We start from the raw sequence: 16,006 nt of genomic DNA on the forward strand, positions 1-16,006 counted from the left end.
ATATGTATCTAATATTATAAAATTTAATTTTTTAAATATAATATTACAAATATAATATAATTTTATATAAAAAATATTTTATATATTATTATAAAATTAATCAACCTTAATTAAATTAATCTATTAAACTTAATAATTTTTTTCTTAAACTCGGAATCATCTATTTAATTAATTAAATTTAGGGTGCATATAATAAATTAATAATAAATTAAGGGTGCATATAGAAAAAAACATAGGTGGGCCCCGCAAAGAGAGAGAGGTAAACAAAACCGGGTGTGGCTGAGACTGTTGAGTCTATTCAACGGCCACTGCACACGGCTTTTCTGCCCATTCTTCATGACTGATATCGCCTCAGATCTGCTTCGTGCCCTGAAGATGAGAAAACGCACTGTTTATGCATGGCTAGTAGCAGTTTTTTGCTTCATAGTACTCATGATCGTCACCCCCGCCATTCCCCAGTCCCAAGAATACCATAATTTCGCCGACCAGCGCAACTTCTTCGGTAACCCTTTCAATTACTATTATGCTTCATCCTGAGTTCTTTTTTCACCCTTTTAGTTCTTTTCAAGTGGATCACCTAAAAAATTTAAACTTGGGTGTGCTTGTATGATTTTTGAGGAATTGGTGTGAATTGGCTGGAGAAATTTTTTTATTCATTTATTTTAATGGTTCACCGTTAATTGCAGGTATTCCTAATGCACTTAATGTGATATCGAATTTCCCTTTTCTGATTATTGGTCTTGTTGGACTTATACTTTGTCATCATGGAAATTACTTTAGGCTCAGGTACTGTATTTTTGTGTGACAATCAATTTCTTACTGCTTACAAAATGATGATTCTATCTGTTGTACCTGTGTGTGATGTTTGTTGTTGCTGATATAAATGTGTGCCAAAAGTTTGCAGGGTGAACTATGGGGTTGGACATGCTTCTATGCTGGTGTGGCTGCAGTTGCAGTTGGATCTTCATACTATCATCTCAAGCCAGATGATGCTCGTCTTGTGTGGGATCGATTGCCCGTGAGTTCTGGCTGTTAAAGATGAAATTAGTTGTTGTAGAAATCCATTCCCACTGCTGACTGCCCCTTCCCCCTTTCTCTGGTCCATTGTAATTTGTCAACTTTAATTTGCAAATTTATTATATTACAGATGACCGTTGCTTTTACATCAATCATAGCAATATTCATCATTGAGCGGATTGATGAGAAGAAGGGAATGATTTCAATTATACCTCTAATTTTGGCGGGTATAATAAGCATTGCGTATTGGAGGCAAGCCATTGTTTATTATTTTCTGCAGCCACTGATAAAGAACCTCGATATGTTTTGTTTTGCATCGTGTTTGACAGAACTCCTTCTATTATGACTACAAATGAGGACAGTTGTTCTTCGTATGGATAAAACACAAAACTATTTGTGAATTCTGCAAATATATTTGCCATATATAATTTACAAGATTCACGGTGTGCTTTAGATTGCCAAAATCTAGACTAGTCATTTTCATATTTTCAATGTTATTATTCCTTTATGTGATTTCCATTTAGGGTTAACTGTTAAGTACACAACCATTCAGCTGAGTTACCTGTTAACTCCTGATATTATTGCTCATCTTCCACTTTAGGTTTTCTGATGACCTCCGTCCGTATGCTCTGGTCCAATTTGTACCATGCATTGCCATTCCTCTCATGGCTATTTTGTTGCCTCCAATGTACACACATTCAACATATTGGCTCTGGGCTGCAGGTTTGGATTTATGTTATGGTATAATTCCCCCTCAATGTTCTTTAAAAACACTAGCCATGCTTAGATTTAAAATAATTTTTCTCCAGGATCTTATCTTCTAGCTAAGGTGCTAGAGGCTACTGATAAGGTGATCTATGAATGGACTTATCATGTTGTCAGTGGTCACACACTGAAGCATTTGTGTGCAGCGATGGTTCCTGTATTCTTAACATTCATGCTTGCTAAGAGGAGTGTTGAAGCTGAGAGGTATGCATGTCTGCAACAGTAAAGTGCATATAATTAATGGATTTAATTATTTCTAAATTTTACTTGTGTGCAAAACAGCCTCTAATGTGGGAATGTGTTATGTAGTTAGCACACAAGGAGTTGGCATTAGGCTTAGCCGCTTAGGTCCTATCACCCTAGGTGCGTTACAAAAAAGTCTTAGCTTGGAAAGAGGGATGTACGTGGAGCTTGGAAAAAGAAAAGAAACAACCCTAAACTTTAAGAAAGGGAACCTAGTTGTTGAAGTTTCTTTATGTTTCTCTTTCTGACTATATGATGTATCTCTTCCTTGGAGTTCTTTTATTGTGATTGGATTAAAAATTCTCAAATCAACATATTCACTTTCACTAGTAAACATGTTCTTATTGCATTTATTTGCTCTTATTTTTTTTTCCTTTGCTGGGATATATAACTAATGCATGTTAGATTCCACATAGTTAACCAAATAACAATAGGAACTGGAGTTGCAAGATTGGCAGCCTTATTGTAAATTGCTCATCTCAGTTCAACAAGAGCAAGTTAGGAACCCCATTCATTAAACAAATCAAACTGTTATCATCTTGTTACCTATGATATTTACCCAGGATTGTACTATTAGTGAAGAACTTGTAGTTCATTTTCTATTGTTTATTGGAAACTAATTTACAATTGCAATATTAGACTATTAGTTTGATTACTATCTTGATGCTATCTGATTGCTGTGATCTGCATGCAGGCAAAGTTTGCTTAAAACATGGCAGGTTTCCTGGACAAAGTTCAGACAGGGCAACACTAATGTTGAGAGCTACACTTACTCTTACTCAAATGTGTCGGCTGTGGAGCCGCAATAATGCATCTACTTTGCCATAGAACAAAAAATAAAGGCTTATACTGGATTACAGGATATTGTTGCTCTTGATTGTGGACCAGGTAAAACAAGCCATCCAAAGTTAACTTTCATACAATAACATTAACTGTAATTAACTTATAGTTTGTATATAGTTCCTGATATTTTATCACACACTAAGGACCATTTTGGTCTGAATGTGAAGTGTTGTCTATTTTTTGTTCCGTAATGGTATTAATTTGTACACTTTCTTCATATTCTTGTAGCGCTTGGACACGAGAAATCGTACTAACTGATATTAGATATTCCTGGTGTGTTGCAGTGTTCATTACAAGAAATTGAACATGACCGGAACTTAATATTAGAAAAAACCAAAAAGAGAAGCGAAATGATAACTAGAGCCTTTATTGTTATTAATGCACCCCATCGTGGAGGGCACTGATTAACAAAGGAAAGTTTTTATAAAAAATGCCATCATGATTTCTAATGCATTTTCAATAAAAAGAATTTTTATTTATTTTTATTCTTTTACCGCTGTCCTTAAGATAATGATTAGCAAAGCGCAAAAGAAAAAGGGAGAAACTTGTATATTTGCCATGCTTCTAGTTAAATTATTGCATGAAAGGTTATGCTATAAACGATCACACTGATTCCTTGTATTGTAGTCTTATAAAACAATCAAGATGAGCCCTAACTCCAGGACTATTTGTACCCGTCAAGAGTTACTATCCTATCACTGTTTGTGAAACACTGCATATTTCTTTCTTCATTGAAACAATATTTGAATAGCTTCAGTTAAGGCCTATACCTGCACAAGGGAAGGAAGCCCTTTAGTTGGTACCAAAAACCAACTTGAACTGTAGTACAATGCACTGTGTATGTCAGTAAAAAATTAATTAATCTGTTATTTTCCAAAATGTTTTCTAATTATAGTCTGCTAACCAGGGTTTATGGGGATGATCATGGCAGAGTACATAAGAAGATTAGAAGCATGTCATTTAGGAGAAAAATTAAACTTCCTTAATTGTTTTTATATTCTTATAAACTTTGATTTACGTAACACGAATATGTTATCTCCCCCCCCCCCCCCCCTCTTTTTTTCCCCCAGAAGATTCTTACTACGTGATAATTAAACTACCGCAAAGATCGAGATAAATCAACGGAGGATATCTTTCTCTAACAAGTATGAGTTAAAAATTCATCCATCTATTTTAATTTATAGACACCTCAATAATATTATCATTGATTTGACACATTTTATTTTTCTCTTGTTATATCATATCATTTATCATTTTTTAATTATTTTAATATCATTCTGGGTGTAGACAACTTAAGTGTTTACCAAGTATTTTCTAAGTTAAATTATTGTCAATGTAAGGTTTTTATTATTATATTGGCTCTATTTGGGTAAAGTTCTATAAAAGTTTTTATAAGAAAAAAATAATATAAAAAATAAATAAAATTTTCTTTATAAATTAGAAAAAAACTAATGATTTTAAAATTTTTCAAAAATTAAATGAGAGAATTTTTCAAAAAATAAAGAAAATTTTGGGAGACTTTTCGAAAAATTTATCTTAAGTGTGCCGTTACTGATACGACTGTCCACACCGCTTTTGCAAAGGATGGAAACCCAAAAAAAGTAATATAAAATAAAAGAAAAAGTAACCAAAGTACAGCAAAACGTTGAACCACAACCCAACATAAGGATTAGTTTTGTGCAGTTCTAGTTTTAATATTGTGGACTTCTCGACCAAAAATTATTATGGACTTAAAGAGTCCCCCCCGTACAACGCAAGGGAAAGCAGCCCACACGTCAGTCAAATGAGAGGAAAATGGGAAAATTAAAAGGGAGAGAGAGAGAGAGAGAGAGTAAGAGATAATAAATAGTAATAGAAAATTAATATAAAATTATAAGAGTTTGGAAAAGTTAGTGTTTTACACTCCATTTTAGAGAGATAAAACAATTTAAAAGGATTAAAATGGATGTTAGAAAAAATAAGTGTATATAAAATTTGCAAGTGAAATGGTCATTTTTTTAGAGAAACTACAAAAGTGTTGTTTCTTAAGGTATATATATGAATTAGGTTTTGAAGGAGGGGATGATTGTATTTTTCTTTCTAACTAATATATTTTGCTATTATATCTTTGCATAGAATTATGTCCAATATTCATTCCTTATGCTGAAATAACAAGTGTAAACTTCATGAGTAAAAAATTAAAGATAAAATCGTTTCTATTATAGTTACTCTTTAGTAATTTATAATAATGAAAGTCAAGAAGTAATAACAAAATTGTTTGAAATACCAATTAGAATGCATCTGCACTTATTTTAAGATGAAAATGCAATATCAAATGATCTAATAAACGCAAATATAAATTAAAAATTAAAAATATTTTATCTAACATCGATCGATATTTGCATAAAAATATCAACTTAAATATTAACCTTTACATATGAAAACCACGTAAGTAAAATTGAATTAGACTGTGAAAATCGAGACCCTATTTGACATTATATTATTAATAATTAAAGATATTATATTGTTTTGAAAAAGTGTTTTAATTTTCTCCTCAAAAAAGTATCTTTAATAAATTTAAACTATTTTGTTGAACAAGTGTGATAACTGGTAAGTTACGTTTCATTAAAAACATGATAATAACATGAATTAAAATAAAATTCTATCGTTAAATTTTGTTGCTTGTCTCTAGGGTTGTAGTTTGCGCATAACTCTCGGAATAAGACCCTTTGTGTTTGCTTATAATTAAAGATGTAATGATAGATTTGTAATAATATCCATTTCTGCATCGAATATATTATCCCTAACCCATCTTCGGGCATATCCCTCAAATGGTGGGGAAGAAGCAGAAAGAAATGAAACATAACGAAAACAGAAATATCAAACACAATATTATTCATTATTGTTTTATTTATTTGCATGCAAAACACATAAGCATGCACCATAGAAAGCTTTGTTTGTTGCTCTCATTCAGGAGGAGGGATGTTGTGGACATGCGCATCGACAACATCCGCATCAGCATCGGCATCGGCATCAGCATCAGCAATATCAACATCACCATCACCGTCAGCATCAGCAATATCAACATCACCATCACCGTCACCATCACCATCATCATTACCATCTTCAATATCAACATCAGCATCATCATCATCATCATCAAAATCAACATCATTTGTATCCCCCACATCCTCAGCCATTTCCCATGGCCCATTCCCACCTTCTTCCGGTCCTCGAAACACCAACACTGGGATTTGCCTCACAGCTGCCTGGCTCTCCGTCACGGGAGGAACACCGTTTCCGTTTAAGCCAAACCTCTCAATCTAAATCCATGTCCCAAGAAACAACGATATTAATTATACTATTTTACTTCAATTTTAGGATACTTATATAGGAAAATATTAAAGAGTTGATAATATGTAATGCGATTACGTGAAACTACCAATTTCCTTAATTTTTTTCATCAATAATTGTGAAGAAGTGTTTAACGTCTCAAAGTAGTTGTTTTTACCTGCTCTCTCAAACTTGCTACTTCATCTCTCAGCTTGGAATCGGCCAGCTATAAGTTATATAGAGAAAACTCTAAGTAGTTAGCAATAACGAGTTTAAATTTAATCATGGGTTGTAAATTTCAAGTCAGATAGACAATATATACCTGAAGACCAACCATAGCATCTTCATTTTGTGGATCCAGCTCCAAAACTACATCATTTGCAAATTAAAACCAGTTAATAATAATTGGCACGAGACAACATTAGTTAAACAAGTGAGTATAAATTAAGGTAGACCTCAGAATCGAAGTCATATATACAAGTGTGTATTTAAAACCACATTGAATTCATATATATTTGAATGCAAAATTAAACACACTATGAGTGAGTGGGAGACTAAATTAACCAACCTTTAAGGAAGCCCTCACGAATAGCCTCAAGGTTCTTGCCTTGCTGATAATAGACATAACCAAGACGATAGTATGCTAGCACATGTCCTGGCTCTAGCTTTATTGCTTCATAGCAATCACGAATCGCGTCCGCATATCTCCCAACCTTGGTAAAAGCTGCTGCTCTGCAAGATGTTTAATAACAGCACGTCCTCATCATATATTCATAGTTAAAAACAAAAAAATATGAACAACACACACACATATATATATTGAAAATAAATGAAACAATGGATGTTACGTTCCATGCTCGCCTAGCTAGAACTTACCTGTTACGGAAGTGGAGAGCATTATCAGTAGACAGTGCTAGCACACAAGTATACATCTCAATAGCTTTGTCATGCAATTCGTTATGCATTGCGTTGTTTCCTGTGGAGACACAAACACGAGAATACATAAACAAAATTTAAACTTTTTTGCAACAAATTTTAGAACCTGCAGCAGATTTATGTATATCAAAACATATATATGCTGAGAGAGGGAGAGTTACCATATAACAGTTAACCATAAGATTTATCTTAATATATACAAACACTGAAGACGCTTGGACAAAAAGAAATTCCTAGCTGCTTTTATAAATATAATAAAAGTATTTTTACACTACTAATTAAAATATATTATGAATATAATTTTTACATTAATTATTGTAGAATTTAACAATTTTTTGTTGATATGTCAATCCATAATTAAGTGATAGTATAAAAAATTTACACTATCAGTATGTTAAAATTAGATTTTTAAAACAATATATATTTAATATACAACATAAAAAAACTTATTTTATTATTTAGGAGGAACTTTTCGCTTGAGGAAAAAAATAATAGAAGGATAAATGGATATATAAATAAATAAATAAGTAACTTATTTTGCTGATAAAAAAAAAAGTAATATCAAAGAAAGGAATAAAAAGATATTTCATCTACCCTGCTATTTACATGATTTTACGCACCTAGTGTTTTCAGTCCGTCAGCAAGGTTTGTACGGTCGAAGTTCTGAAACCCCTTTTCCATCAATACCTGTTATTTTGTTGTATATCGTTCAACCAGCAAGATGAGTAACTAAAGAGGAACTAATAACGAGAAATACCAGAATATTGTCACAATTCAGTATTAGTTACCATGCATAGTCTAATTATATGCACAAAAATATTACTACTATGTCAAAATACTTCGAAAAATGTTAAGACATTAATTATGCATCTGCAGTCTAAGAGGAGAAAAAAATAGAAACATGAGATTAATGTATACTTGATGGGTTTTGAAACTACTTTAAATGTGCAGTAAGCATAGTCAACTAGATGCTACAATCTATAGCTTTACACCTTGTCGTGAAAATGTAAAAATAATGTCAAAGTAGAATAAGCGTAGTATTGTAGGTTACGTAGAATAAGATATGAACAAATAGATAGCATTATGGTAACTAGTAGGAGCAATACATATGTGAAAAGCTTATCTGGGCTGTTGTCAGAAGTTCGCAGATATGAAATTAAGATAAGAATTTGAAAGACATATCCATACCGCAATGGCTTCCTTGAAAATATTTTTGGCGCGGGTTAATCGTGCCCTGTAGTCTCCACCAAGTGACAAATCAAAGAATCCAAGCGCTGCCACTGCCATGCGAAACTCACGGAACAAGAACATCAACGGCAGCCCTATTTCTATTCTAGGTCCTGCAAATTTACCAACGTCAGCTCATACGTGCAATATAAAACAGTACCTGTTTTCATGCACACCTGCTACTACTAAGTATAAATATTCGACTCTAATTATACATTACATTTATCATGAACATTTCTTTAGTTTGCAGGATAACAAATATTTAACGGCCAAAAGATATACATTATCATCCGAAATATGAAATCATTCAACGTTTACCTTCTAACATATACTATTCCCATTAGCTAAACTCATCCTTTTATCTGAACTGCTTTTGCCACTCAGCTTTGGGTGAAGAAAAATACGAAAACATTGAAATAAGATTTTTAGATATACCTGTAGAAACTGGAGGACTCGTTTGAGCGGTATTAGAAGCATTAGACGCGCTTCCATTTGGTTCGTCTTCATTTTGCATCAGTGAACCATTGGCAATTGTAGTTTCTAACATGGATGGACTGATATCGAAAAAGGCTACAATAGATTCCTTGATATTGTTTAGTCCCTCTTGATCCACTCCACTTACACTTTGAACTGCCAAAATCAATAAGGGAAACAAAGATAAGTAATTAACTTAAAGAAATTCACATTACACAAGAACACTTCCGTAGATCCTACCCTATTCCATCCCGTTGAGATATGTACCTCAAACATTGGCATGACCTCTTAGAGAAACATGGAAGCACATAATATTTTTTGTCGATGGGTTACATCTTAATTGTTGAAGCAAAGCACGAGCATAATTTGATTCATCACTCTAACTATTTCAAATGGATATTTCATATATCTTAGAGATCGTATTTCGTATGACATTTAAAATGGGTAAGGAGGAAATTTACCACTAAGATATGCTAGCTCAATTATGGAATTCTCAAACATATTTACCACCCAATTAATGGAAACTCTCCTTCCCTAAAAAAAATAATTACATTGCCTACTACGTTATTATTGTATCAATCTTTATAAAACAATCTCTATATGTGTATAGCTGAATGTGTAATGGTACAATAATTAATATATGTAGCAAATGAATTTTCTCAACACAGAATATTTCCATTAAATTTTGAGACCGACTAAAGACGAGAAGCAAAATCAAGATTCCTAAATAAATTGAAGTTGGGAGATCTACGGGAAATCTAACTTTTAGTGACCATGTTTTAGTACCAAATATTTATTTGTTACTAATAATAAAAATTTATTAATTATAAATAATTTATTAATAATATACAATATTAATGATTTATTTTTATTTTTTATTTTAAGTTTATTACTAATATATATAAAATTAATACTTATGCTTTTATCAATAAATTTTTAATTTAATTGTATTTTTAGTCTTTATATTTTTATGTGTGTTTAAAATTTAATTTTTTAATATTAATTCTTAATATATTAATAATGAATTATCTTATTATTAATAGTTGTATATATTAGTAACTGTTAATTTTTGTCCTAATAAATATTTTATTTTAATAACTACATAATATTGTCATAAATATAATAATAACTTAATTATTAGTAAATACTATAGTTACTTTGCATGTGATTTCTTGCAGCGAGAATAACATCACTACGTTCTCCTAAAAGAACATATTGAATATCATATCAATTTTTAAAAGAATCAATCCTTAATTATTTGTTAAGATTGATACACACAAAAAAGCAAATTCATATCTTTTCAAATATTTTGAAATCTATAAAAGTATACTCTTGAAATTTTCTATTAACAGGGGTTTGACTCATTAACGTCGGTTCGACCGAATGTTCAATTATTTCTAGATAAATTTATTGTTACTTTAAAATATTTATCATCATTCTTTTTTAGATAATGTTTATATAGAATATTATTTTTCATTGATTAAATAAATTAACAATAATAATATTTAAATAAAATAAATAAATAAGTAATAGACATTCCAAAATGATAATAAACACTCTCAATCTAATTTTGACCGGTATATAGTTGTTTTGATTTTGAAATCTATTAACAAAAGAACTATTATTAGGTGAGCTCACAATCACGGTGGAACTTGTGTCATTCTGTATAAACAAGTTGGGCTAAAACGTTTCTTGGTTGAGTTGAAAAAAAAATTGATTTAACTCAATTATGAATATCCTCTCATATTTAATTCTCGTAGTTAAGTTTTGTGTCTTTGTCTGATAAATATTAAATAAGCCTCATTTAATATTTATTAAAAGAGAAATAAATACAAATTTTAAACACAATTTTGTCAGGATTCACTTTCAAGCCAGTCAAATAATAGTTGGATGAGGTAATAATTTTTTTAACTAATTTTAAAAAATAAAAGTAGGAATTATTTATAAAAATAAAAGCATTTATTATATTAAAATTATAAAAATTTAATATTTAAAGTATTTAATAGGTGTATTAAATACTCTTTTACTAAAATTTTTAGGACTCTTGTTAATAAGAACATTTAATTAAAACTCTTAAAATGAAATCATTTTATATTAAATTAATTCGTTCAAATTCATTTGTTCAAGTATTAAAAACGTTTTAAGATGTTGTTCGAATCAGAAGAAAGTTGATAACTTTGAATCAAAACCAAAATTAGTTTGAATATCCAAAAGAAATCTGTACTTAATTAATTTATAAACTGAAGTCAAATGGGTTAAACACTTGACCAGATTTATGACCATTGCTAAACTAGGTGGCCGATTCGTAATCGAATCTGCATGACATGCACTAAAATCTAACAACGGACTCGAATTATTTGGGGATAAGGGATTTAAATCTTACATGCAAAGGTTTTCTTTTTTCCCTTAAAAAAAGTGCATGATCTTGGTGAATCTACAAGAGATAAACAAGAATCCATACAAGCAGTGAATAATAAAATAGCTGCATGCGTAGCACAACGTCATCTGAAGACTGAAAATTAAAATGAGAAAGGACATTGAACAAACCGCTAGCGAGAAACTCAAGGAAGGGAAGAACAATGGGAATTGAATGTGCTGAAAGAGCATTTGGGTTTGTCATCTTCACCGATCAGAAAATCGAGCTATGCAAAGCAGCAAGAGTATCTGTGACTGTGTCTATGGCACATTCACCAGTGGTTACTTTATACACAATTGATGTCATTGCTTGCCCCACCACAACATCTTCATTTGACCATTTTTTTATTCAGAACAAGACAAATTGGCGGTTGCAGATGAATATGAATTCATTTATTTTTTAGTAGAAAATGTAATATAAAAAATGTTCTTCTTTATTAATGATTTTAATTTTAATTTTAATATTTTTTTACTATTAATAAGGTTTAGATATATTATAAATTATTGAAAATTATATGTTAATAATATTTTTTAAGATTTTTTATTTGAAATTTTTTTATTAATATTTTTAAATATAAATATTTGCCTGTAAATAATAATGTGTGAGCCAAATGCCAAAAAATATGGCATGTTATGCGAGTATATGCCAGATTGGACTGGTGAAAAGGCTTCTAGAATGAAACATTGTTTGTTGTACTTCTCTTTTTGTGTGTAGACTTGAGAGAGAAGAGAGACATAAAAAAGATATGATGGATGATACATTAAAAAAATCACCAAAAATGGATGAAAGAGATTAATGTTTGAAATATAAAAGTATCTAATAAATACCTAGCTAGTCAAGTGACTATTTTGTTTAAAATTTGGTAAAATTGATTTTAATAAAAATACTTTTAATTTGTTCAATGTGATTGAAATATGTGTATAAATTAATTTAAATTATTTTTTTAAACGTAATAATTAATTTTATAACCAATTTACATACATAAATCAGAGTAGTTTGTGTAGAAAGTGAAATGTTTAGTTGAGTACTATTCTGTTTTATAATTAGCTATATATATTTTTTAGAATTAAAATTAACTTAAAATTATATGTGAATAGATGTAATTGGTTTAATTCTTACTTACTTTTTTTGTTAATTTTATTCTAAATTTTGGAGATAAAAATTACTTTTTATCATATATAAATTTCAAAATTTTTCAAAAATATTTGTGTTATATTTATAAATTTTTCTTATTGTCTTATATTTTATGGTTAAAGAATTAAGTTAAAATAATTGTTAAAAAAACTAATTCTTAAAAATAATTATACTATAAATATATGTGTGTGTAATTTATTTAAAAGATTTTAAAATTTTATACTTAGATTATTAATATATATATATATATTAAAATAAAATATTTGTGCATTACTCAAGCAATTAACTAGTTTTAAAGTAAATAAATCATATTTTAAATTATTTTTAAGGACAAATATGCAAGTTAAAAATTATCCTTTAATGAATTTTGCATTTAATTATAGTTATTTTTATTTAAACATTTAAACTCAAATTCAAGATTAGAAGTTAAGTTAAAGTAACCATACATTAGACTTAATTTGAATTGATTTTTTAATAAATATTTATAAAAATTAAAATATAAGTGGTGAAATAAATTAAATTTTTTTATAAGTTAAAATTAATTTATAAATTTCTATTTTTTTAGAGACTCTCTCATTTAATTTTTTTTAAAACTTAAAAAATATAAATTATTTTTAATGTATAAAAAATTATTTATTTTTTATATTAATTATTTTTACTATAAAAACTTATTTAGAAGTTTATTTAAACTGAGTCATAATCACAATGTGACACCACAACATTAAAATTCATTAATTACCTTATTAGAATGAGAAAAAATAGTAAAAAAGAAAAAAACAAATTAAAAAAATTAAATTTAAAGATATATTAAGTTATTGATTAGTACGTTAACTGCATTAAATTAGGGAAAAAATGAAAATGAGGTTCTGTTAATTTGAACTTCTATTATTTTTTAATAATAAAGTAAACACATTAAATCATGTGAGTGTTGAGCGTTATTTTTTTTTTATAATTAGCTGTGTCTATTTTTCAAAATTAAAATTGACTTAGAATGATGTGTGAATTATTGTAATTAATTATTTTTTTTATTTTATTCTAAATTTTAGAGATGAAAATTATTTTTTATCTGATATAAACTTTAAAAATTTTCATAAATATTTTATGTTTATATTTATAAAGTTTTTCATTATCTTATATTTTGTGGTTAAGGAGTTAAATTAAAATAGTTTGAAGAGATCAGCAAAAAAAAAAAAATAGTTTTAAGAAAAAGCTATTCATAAAAATAATTTTATTGTATATAAATATATGTAATTATTTTAAAATTTTAAAATTTTTGTTTTTAAATTATTATATATATTAAAATAAAATATTTGTACGTTGCTCAAACAACTAACTAATTTTAAAATAAATAAACCTCATATTTCAAATTGTTTCTAAAAAAAGTTTTGTAATTTAAAAACTATCCTTTAATGAGTTTTACAATTTAACTATCGTTATTTTTATTTAAACAGTCAAACTCAACATTACAAATTAAATTAAAATAATAATATATTAGTTTATCTAATTACTCAATTATAGTGATTTTTATTTAATAAAAATGTAAATTTTTTTCTTTCCCATATAAGCTTATTTTGAATTAATTTTTCAATAAGTATTTATAAAAATAATTAAAAAATAAGTAGTAAAATAAATTAAACTTCTCTTATAAGTTAAAATCAATTTATAATTTTTTATTTAATTTTTAAAAATTTTAAAAATGTAAATTATTTTTAATATATGAAAAAATTATTTATATTTTATATTAATTCTTTTTTATTAGAAGAATTCATTTAGAAGTTTATTCAAATCGAGTGATAATCATAATGTAACTAAACACAAATTGAAAAAGTTAAGTTTTAAAGATATATTAAGTTGCTGATTAGTACATTACACGCATTATAAAGAAAAAATATATATGAAAAAAGGTTTTGTTAATCGAACTTGTATTATTTTGTTAATAATAAATTAAATGCATTAAATCGTTCCATTAAGAAAAATATGAAATAAATAAAAATTTTAAATTTCTTTTATCATTTCTTAATAAATAAAAGGAAATGGTTATATTAAATGACTATTTAATAAATATATTATAATAAAATAGATTTAAAATGATAATTAATTTTACTATTACTTTTCATCTCTGTTACATTGTGTTTTTATTTCTTTACTATTTGAAGTCTCGTTGGTTCTCAGGCATCGTTTTCTTGAATTATATTTTAAGTACCGTTACTCTTTAGAAACGTAAATTGTATTAAATGTATTATATAAAAAAAATTTGAAAAAAAAAATTAAATTAAGATTTCACATTTTAGAAATTAACTTTTAAAATTAGATTTTCATACTTCTAGAAGTTTATTTTTGAAATTATTAATTTATTTTAAAAAATAAGTTTTTAGAGTTAGCATTCTACGGTCTCAAAACTAAATTTTTTAAATTTAATTAATTTTTAAATTTATATTTTTACATTTCTTGAAACAAATTTATAAATGATTAATTATTTTAAAAAATTAAAATTTTATACATACAAAAATAAGAGTTTGTTTAATTTTATTTTTAAATATAATTTTATATTTTTAAAACTAAAAAATAATAAAATTTTGTTTGTCAATCTAAGTTTTTAAAAACTATTTTTAAAAATAAATTTTTAGTTTTAGTTTTTAAAACCAAAATACAAAAAAATACTCTCTAAAATGTTTTGGCTTAAGTTTTTTCTATTTTATTTTCTTGTCTTAGAAAATAATTTAAAAAACTAACAAACAAGTTTTATTTTTATTTTTCTTAAATATTTTTAGAAATTATTTTAAAATAAAATTTTTAAAAATTTAAAAACTAAAAAAGAAACAAACAAATCCTATTGTCAAATTAAAATTTTATATGTTTAAAAATAGATAAAATTAGTCTTTTCATTTTTTAAATTTAGGATAAAATTTACTTTAGTATTCAAACATTTTTTTAATTAAATTTAGTCCTCGAAGTTTTTTGCCTTCCCCTCACACAACTCCCATTTCCCCTTTCCTACAACTCCCTCACCCTTTCCCCCCTTCCAACAACACCAACCCACAACCCTCATTTTTTCCTTATTGTAGCCTTTTTTTTTTTTCCCTTTTTGTAGCTTCCTCTCCCCTTTCTTATAGCCCTTTCTCATCCATTCTTTTCCTTTTGTTCCCTTTCAACTCTCCCAAGCATTCTTCCTCTCTCTCATTCTTTTTCTTTCACAAGTTTTAATTTTTCAAATCTTTCAAGCCGTTCAACTCTCTTTCTCTTTCTCATAGAACAAAATACATGTGTATTTATCTTAAGTCTTATACCTCATGGACTAAAGATTAAAAACTTGAATAAAATGATTGATAACGGGCATGAATTAGTAGTTTATTAATTTATTTTGTAAAACAAATTTTGTGGGAAGAGGGAGGCTGAAAGACATAAGGCTATGAGAGAAAAGGAAGGTTATAGGAAAAGAGAAGGGAAGCTATGAAAAAGAGAAATGAAGCTACAAGAGGAAAAGACAAAGATAATGGATTGGAAGAAAAGAAATGAAAGACCTACAGAAAGAGGAAGGGAAATAAAGGAGAGTTGAAGGGGAAATAGGGGTTGCGAGCTCATAGGTTGGGAGGAATAGAGAAAGGACTGGGGAAAAAGGGAGAAGAGGAGGCTACAAGC

At 28.0% G+C, this 16,006-nt stretch overlaps 2 protein-coding genes across 2 annotated transcripts; one reads left to right on the top strand and one right to left on the bottom strand.

The window, feature by feature from the left end:
* Positions 1–302: 302 nt before the first annotated feature.
* LOC113852853 lies at positions 303–3,083 on the top strand. The gene is made up of 7 exons (XM_027483239.1): positions 303–502; positions 687–786; positions 898–1,018; positions 1,148–1,269; positions 1,619–1,740; positions 1,827–1,986; positions 2,720–3,083. The coding sequence occupies exons 1-7, from the start codon at positions 337–339 to the stop codon at positions 2,832–2,834; spliced, it is 906 nt and encodes a 301-aa protein (XP_027339040.1). The 5' UTR covers positions 303–336; the 3' UTR covers positions 2,835–3,083.
* A 2,730-nt stretch (positions 3,084–5,813) lies between these two features.
* Positions 5,814–9,318, bottom strand: LOC113852008 (nonsense-mediated mRNA decay protein 2-like). Its single transcript, XM_027482269.1, has 9 exons — positions 9,279–9,318; positions 8,779–8,973; positions 8,305–8,456; positions 7,737–7,803; positions 7,057–7,156; positions 6,749–6,912; positions 6,503–6,549; positions 6,359–6,406; positions 5,814–6,170 (listed from the first exon to the last, which is right to left on the bottom strand). Exons 1-9 carry the CDS (start codon positions 9,316–9,318, stop codon positions 5,814–5,816), a joined length of 1,170 nt encoding a protein of 389 aa, XP_027338070.1.
* Between the last annotated feature and the right edge of the window lie 6,688 nt (positions 9,319–16,006).

Source organism: Abrus precatorius, unplaced genomic scaffold (assembly GCF_003935025.1).
Source record: "Abrus precatorius isolate BTA unplaced genomic scaffold, Abrus_2018 Scaffold10, whole genome shotgun sequence".
NCBI lineage: Eukaryota > Viridiplantae > Streptophyta > Magnoliopsida > Fabales > Fabaceae > Abrus > Abrus precatorius.

Excerpts from the sequence above, each read along its gene's own strand:
- LOC113852853 (XM_027483239.1), top strand. The coding sequence starts at position 337 with ATGACTGATATCGCCTCAGATCTGCTTCGTGCCCTGAAGATGAGAAAA. Across the intron at positions 503-686 it reads CGACCAGCGCAACTTCTTCG|GTATTCCTAATGCACTTAAT; the intron begins GTAACCCTTTCA and ends CGTTAATTGCAG. Across the intron at positions 787-897 it reads GGAAATTACTTTAGGCTCAG|TTTGCAGGGTGAACTATGGG; the intron begins GTACTGTATTTT and ends GTGTGCCAAAAG.
- LOC113852008 (XM_027482269.1), bottom strand. The coding sequence starts at position 9,318 with ATGTTTGAGAATTCCATAATTGAGCTAGCATATCTTAGTG. Across the intron at positions 8,974-9,278 it reads TGAGCTAGCATATCTTAGTG|TTCAAAGTGTAAGTGGAGTG; the intron begins GTAAATTTCCTC and ends TGATTTTGGCAG. Across the intron at positions 7,157-7,736 it reads TGACGGACTGAAAACACTAG|GAAACAACGCAATGCATAAC; the intron begins GTGCGTAAAATC and ends GTGTCTCCACAG.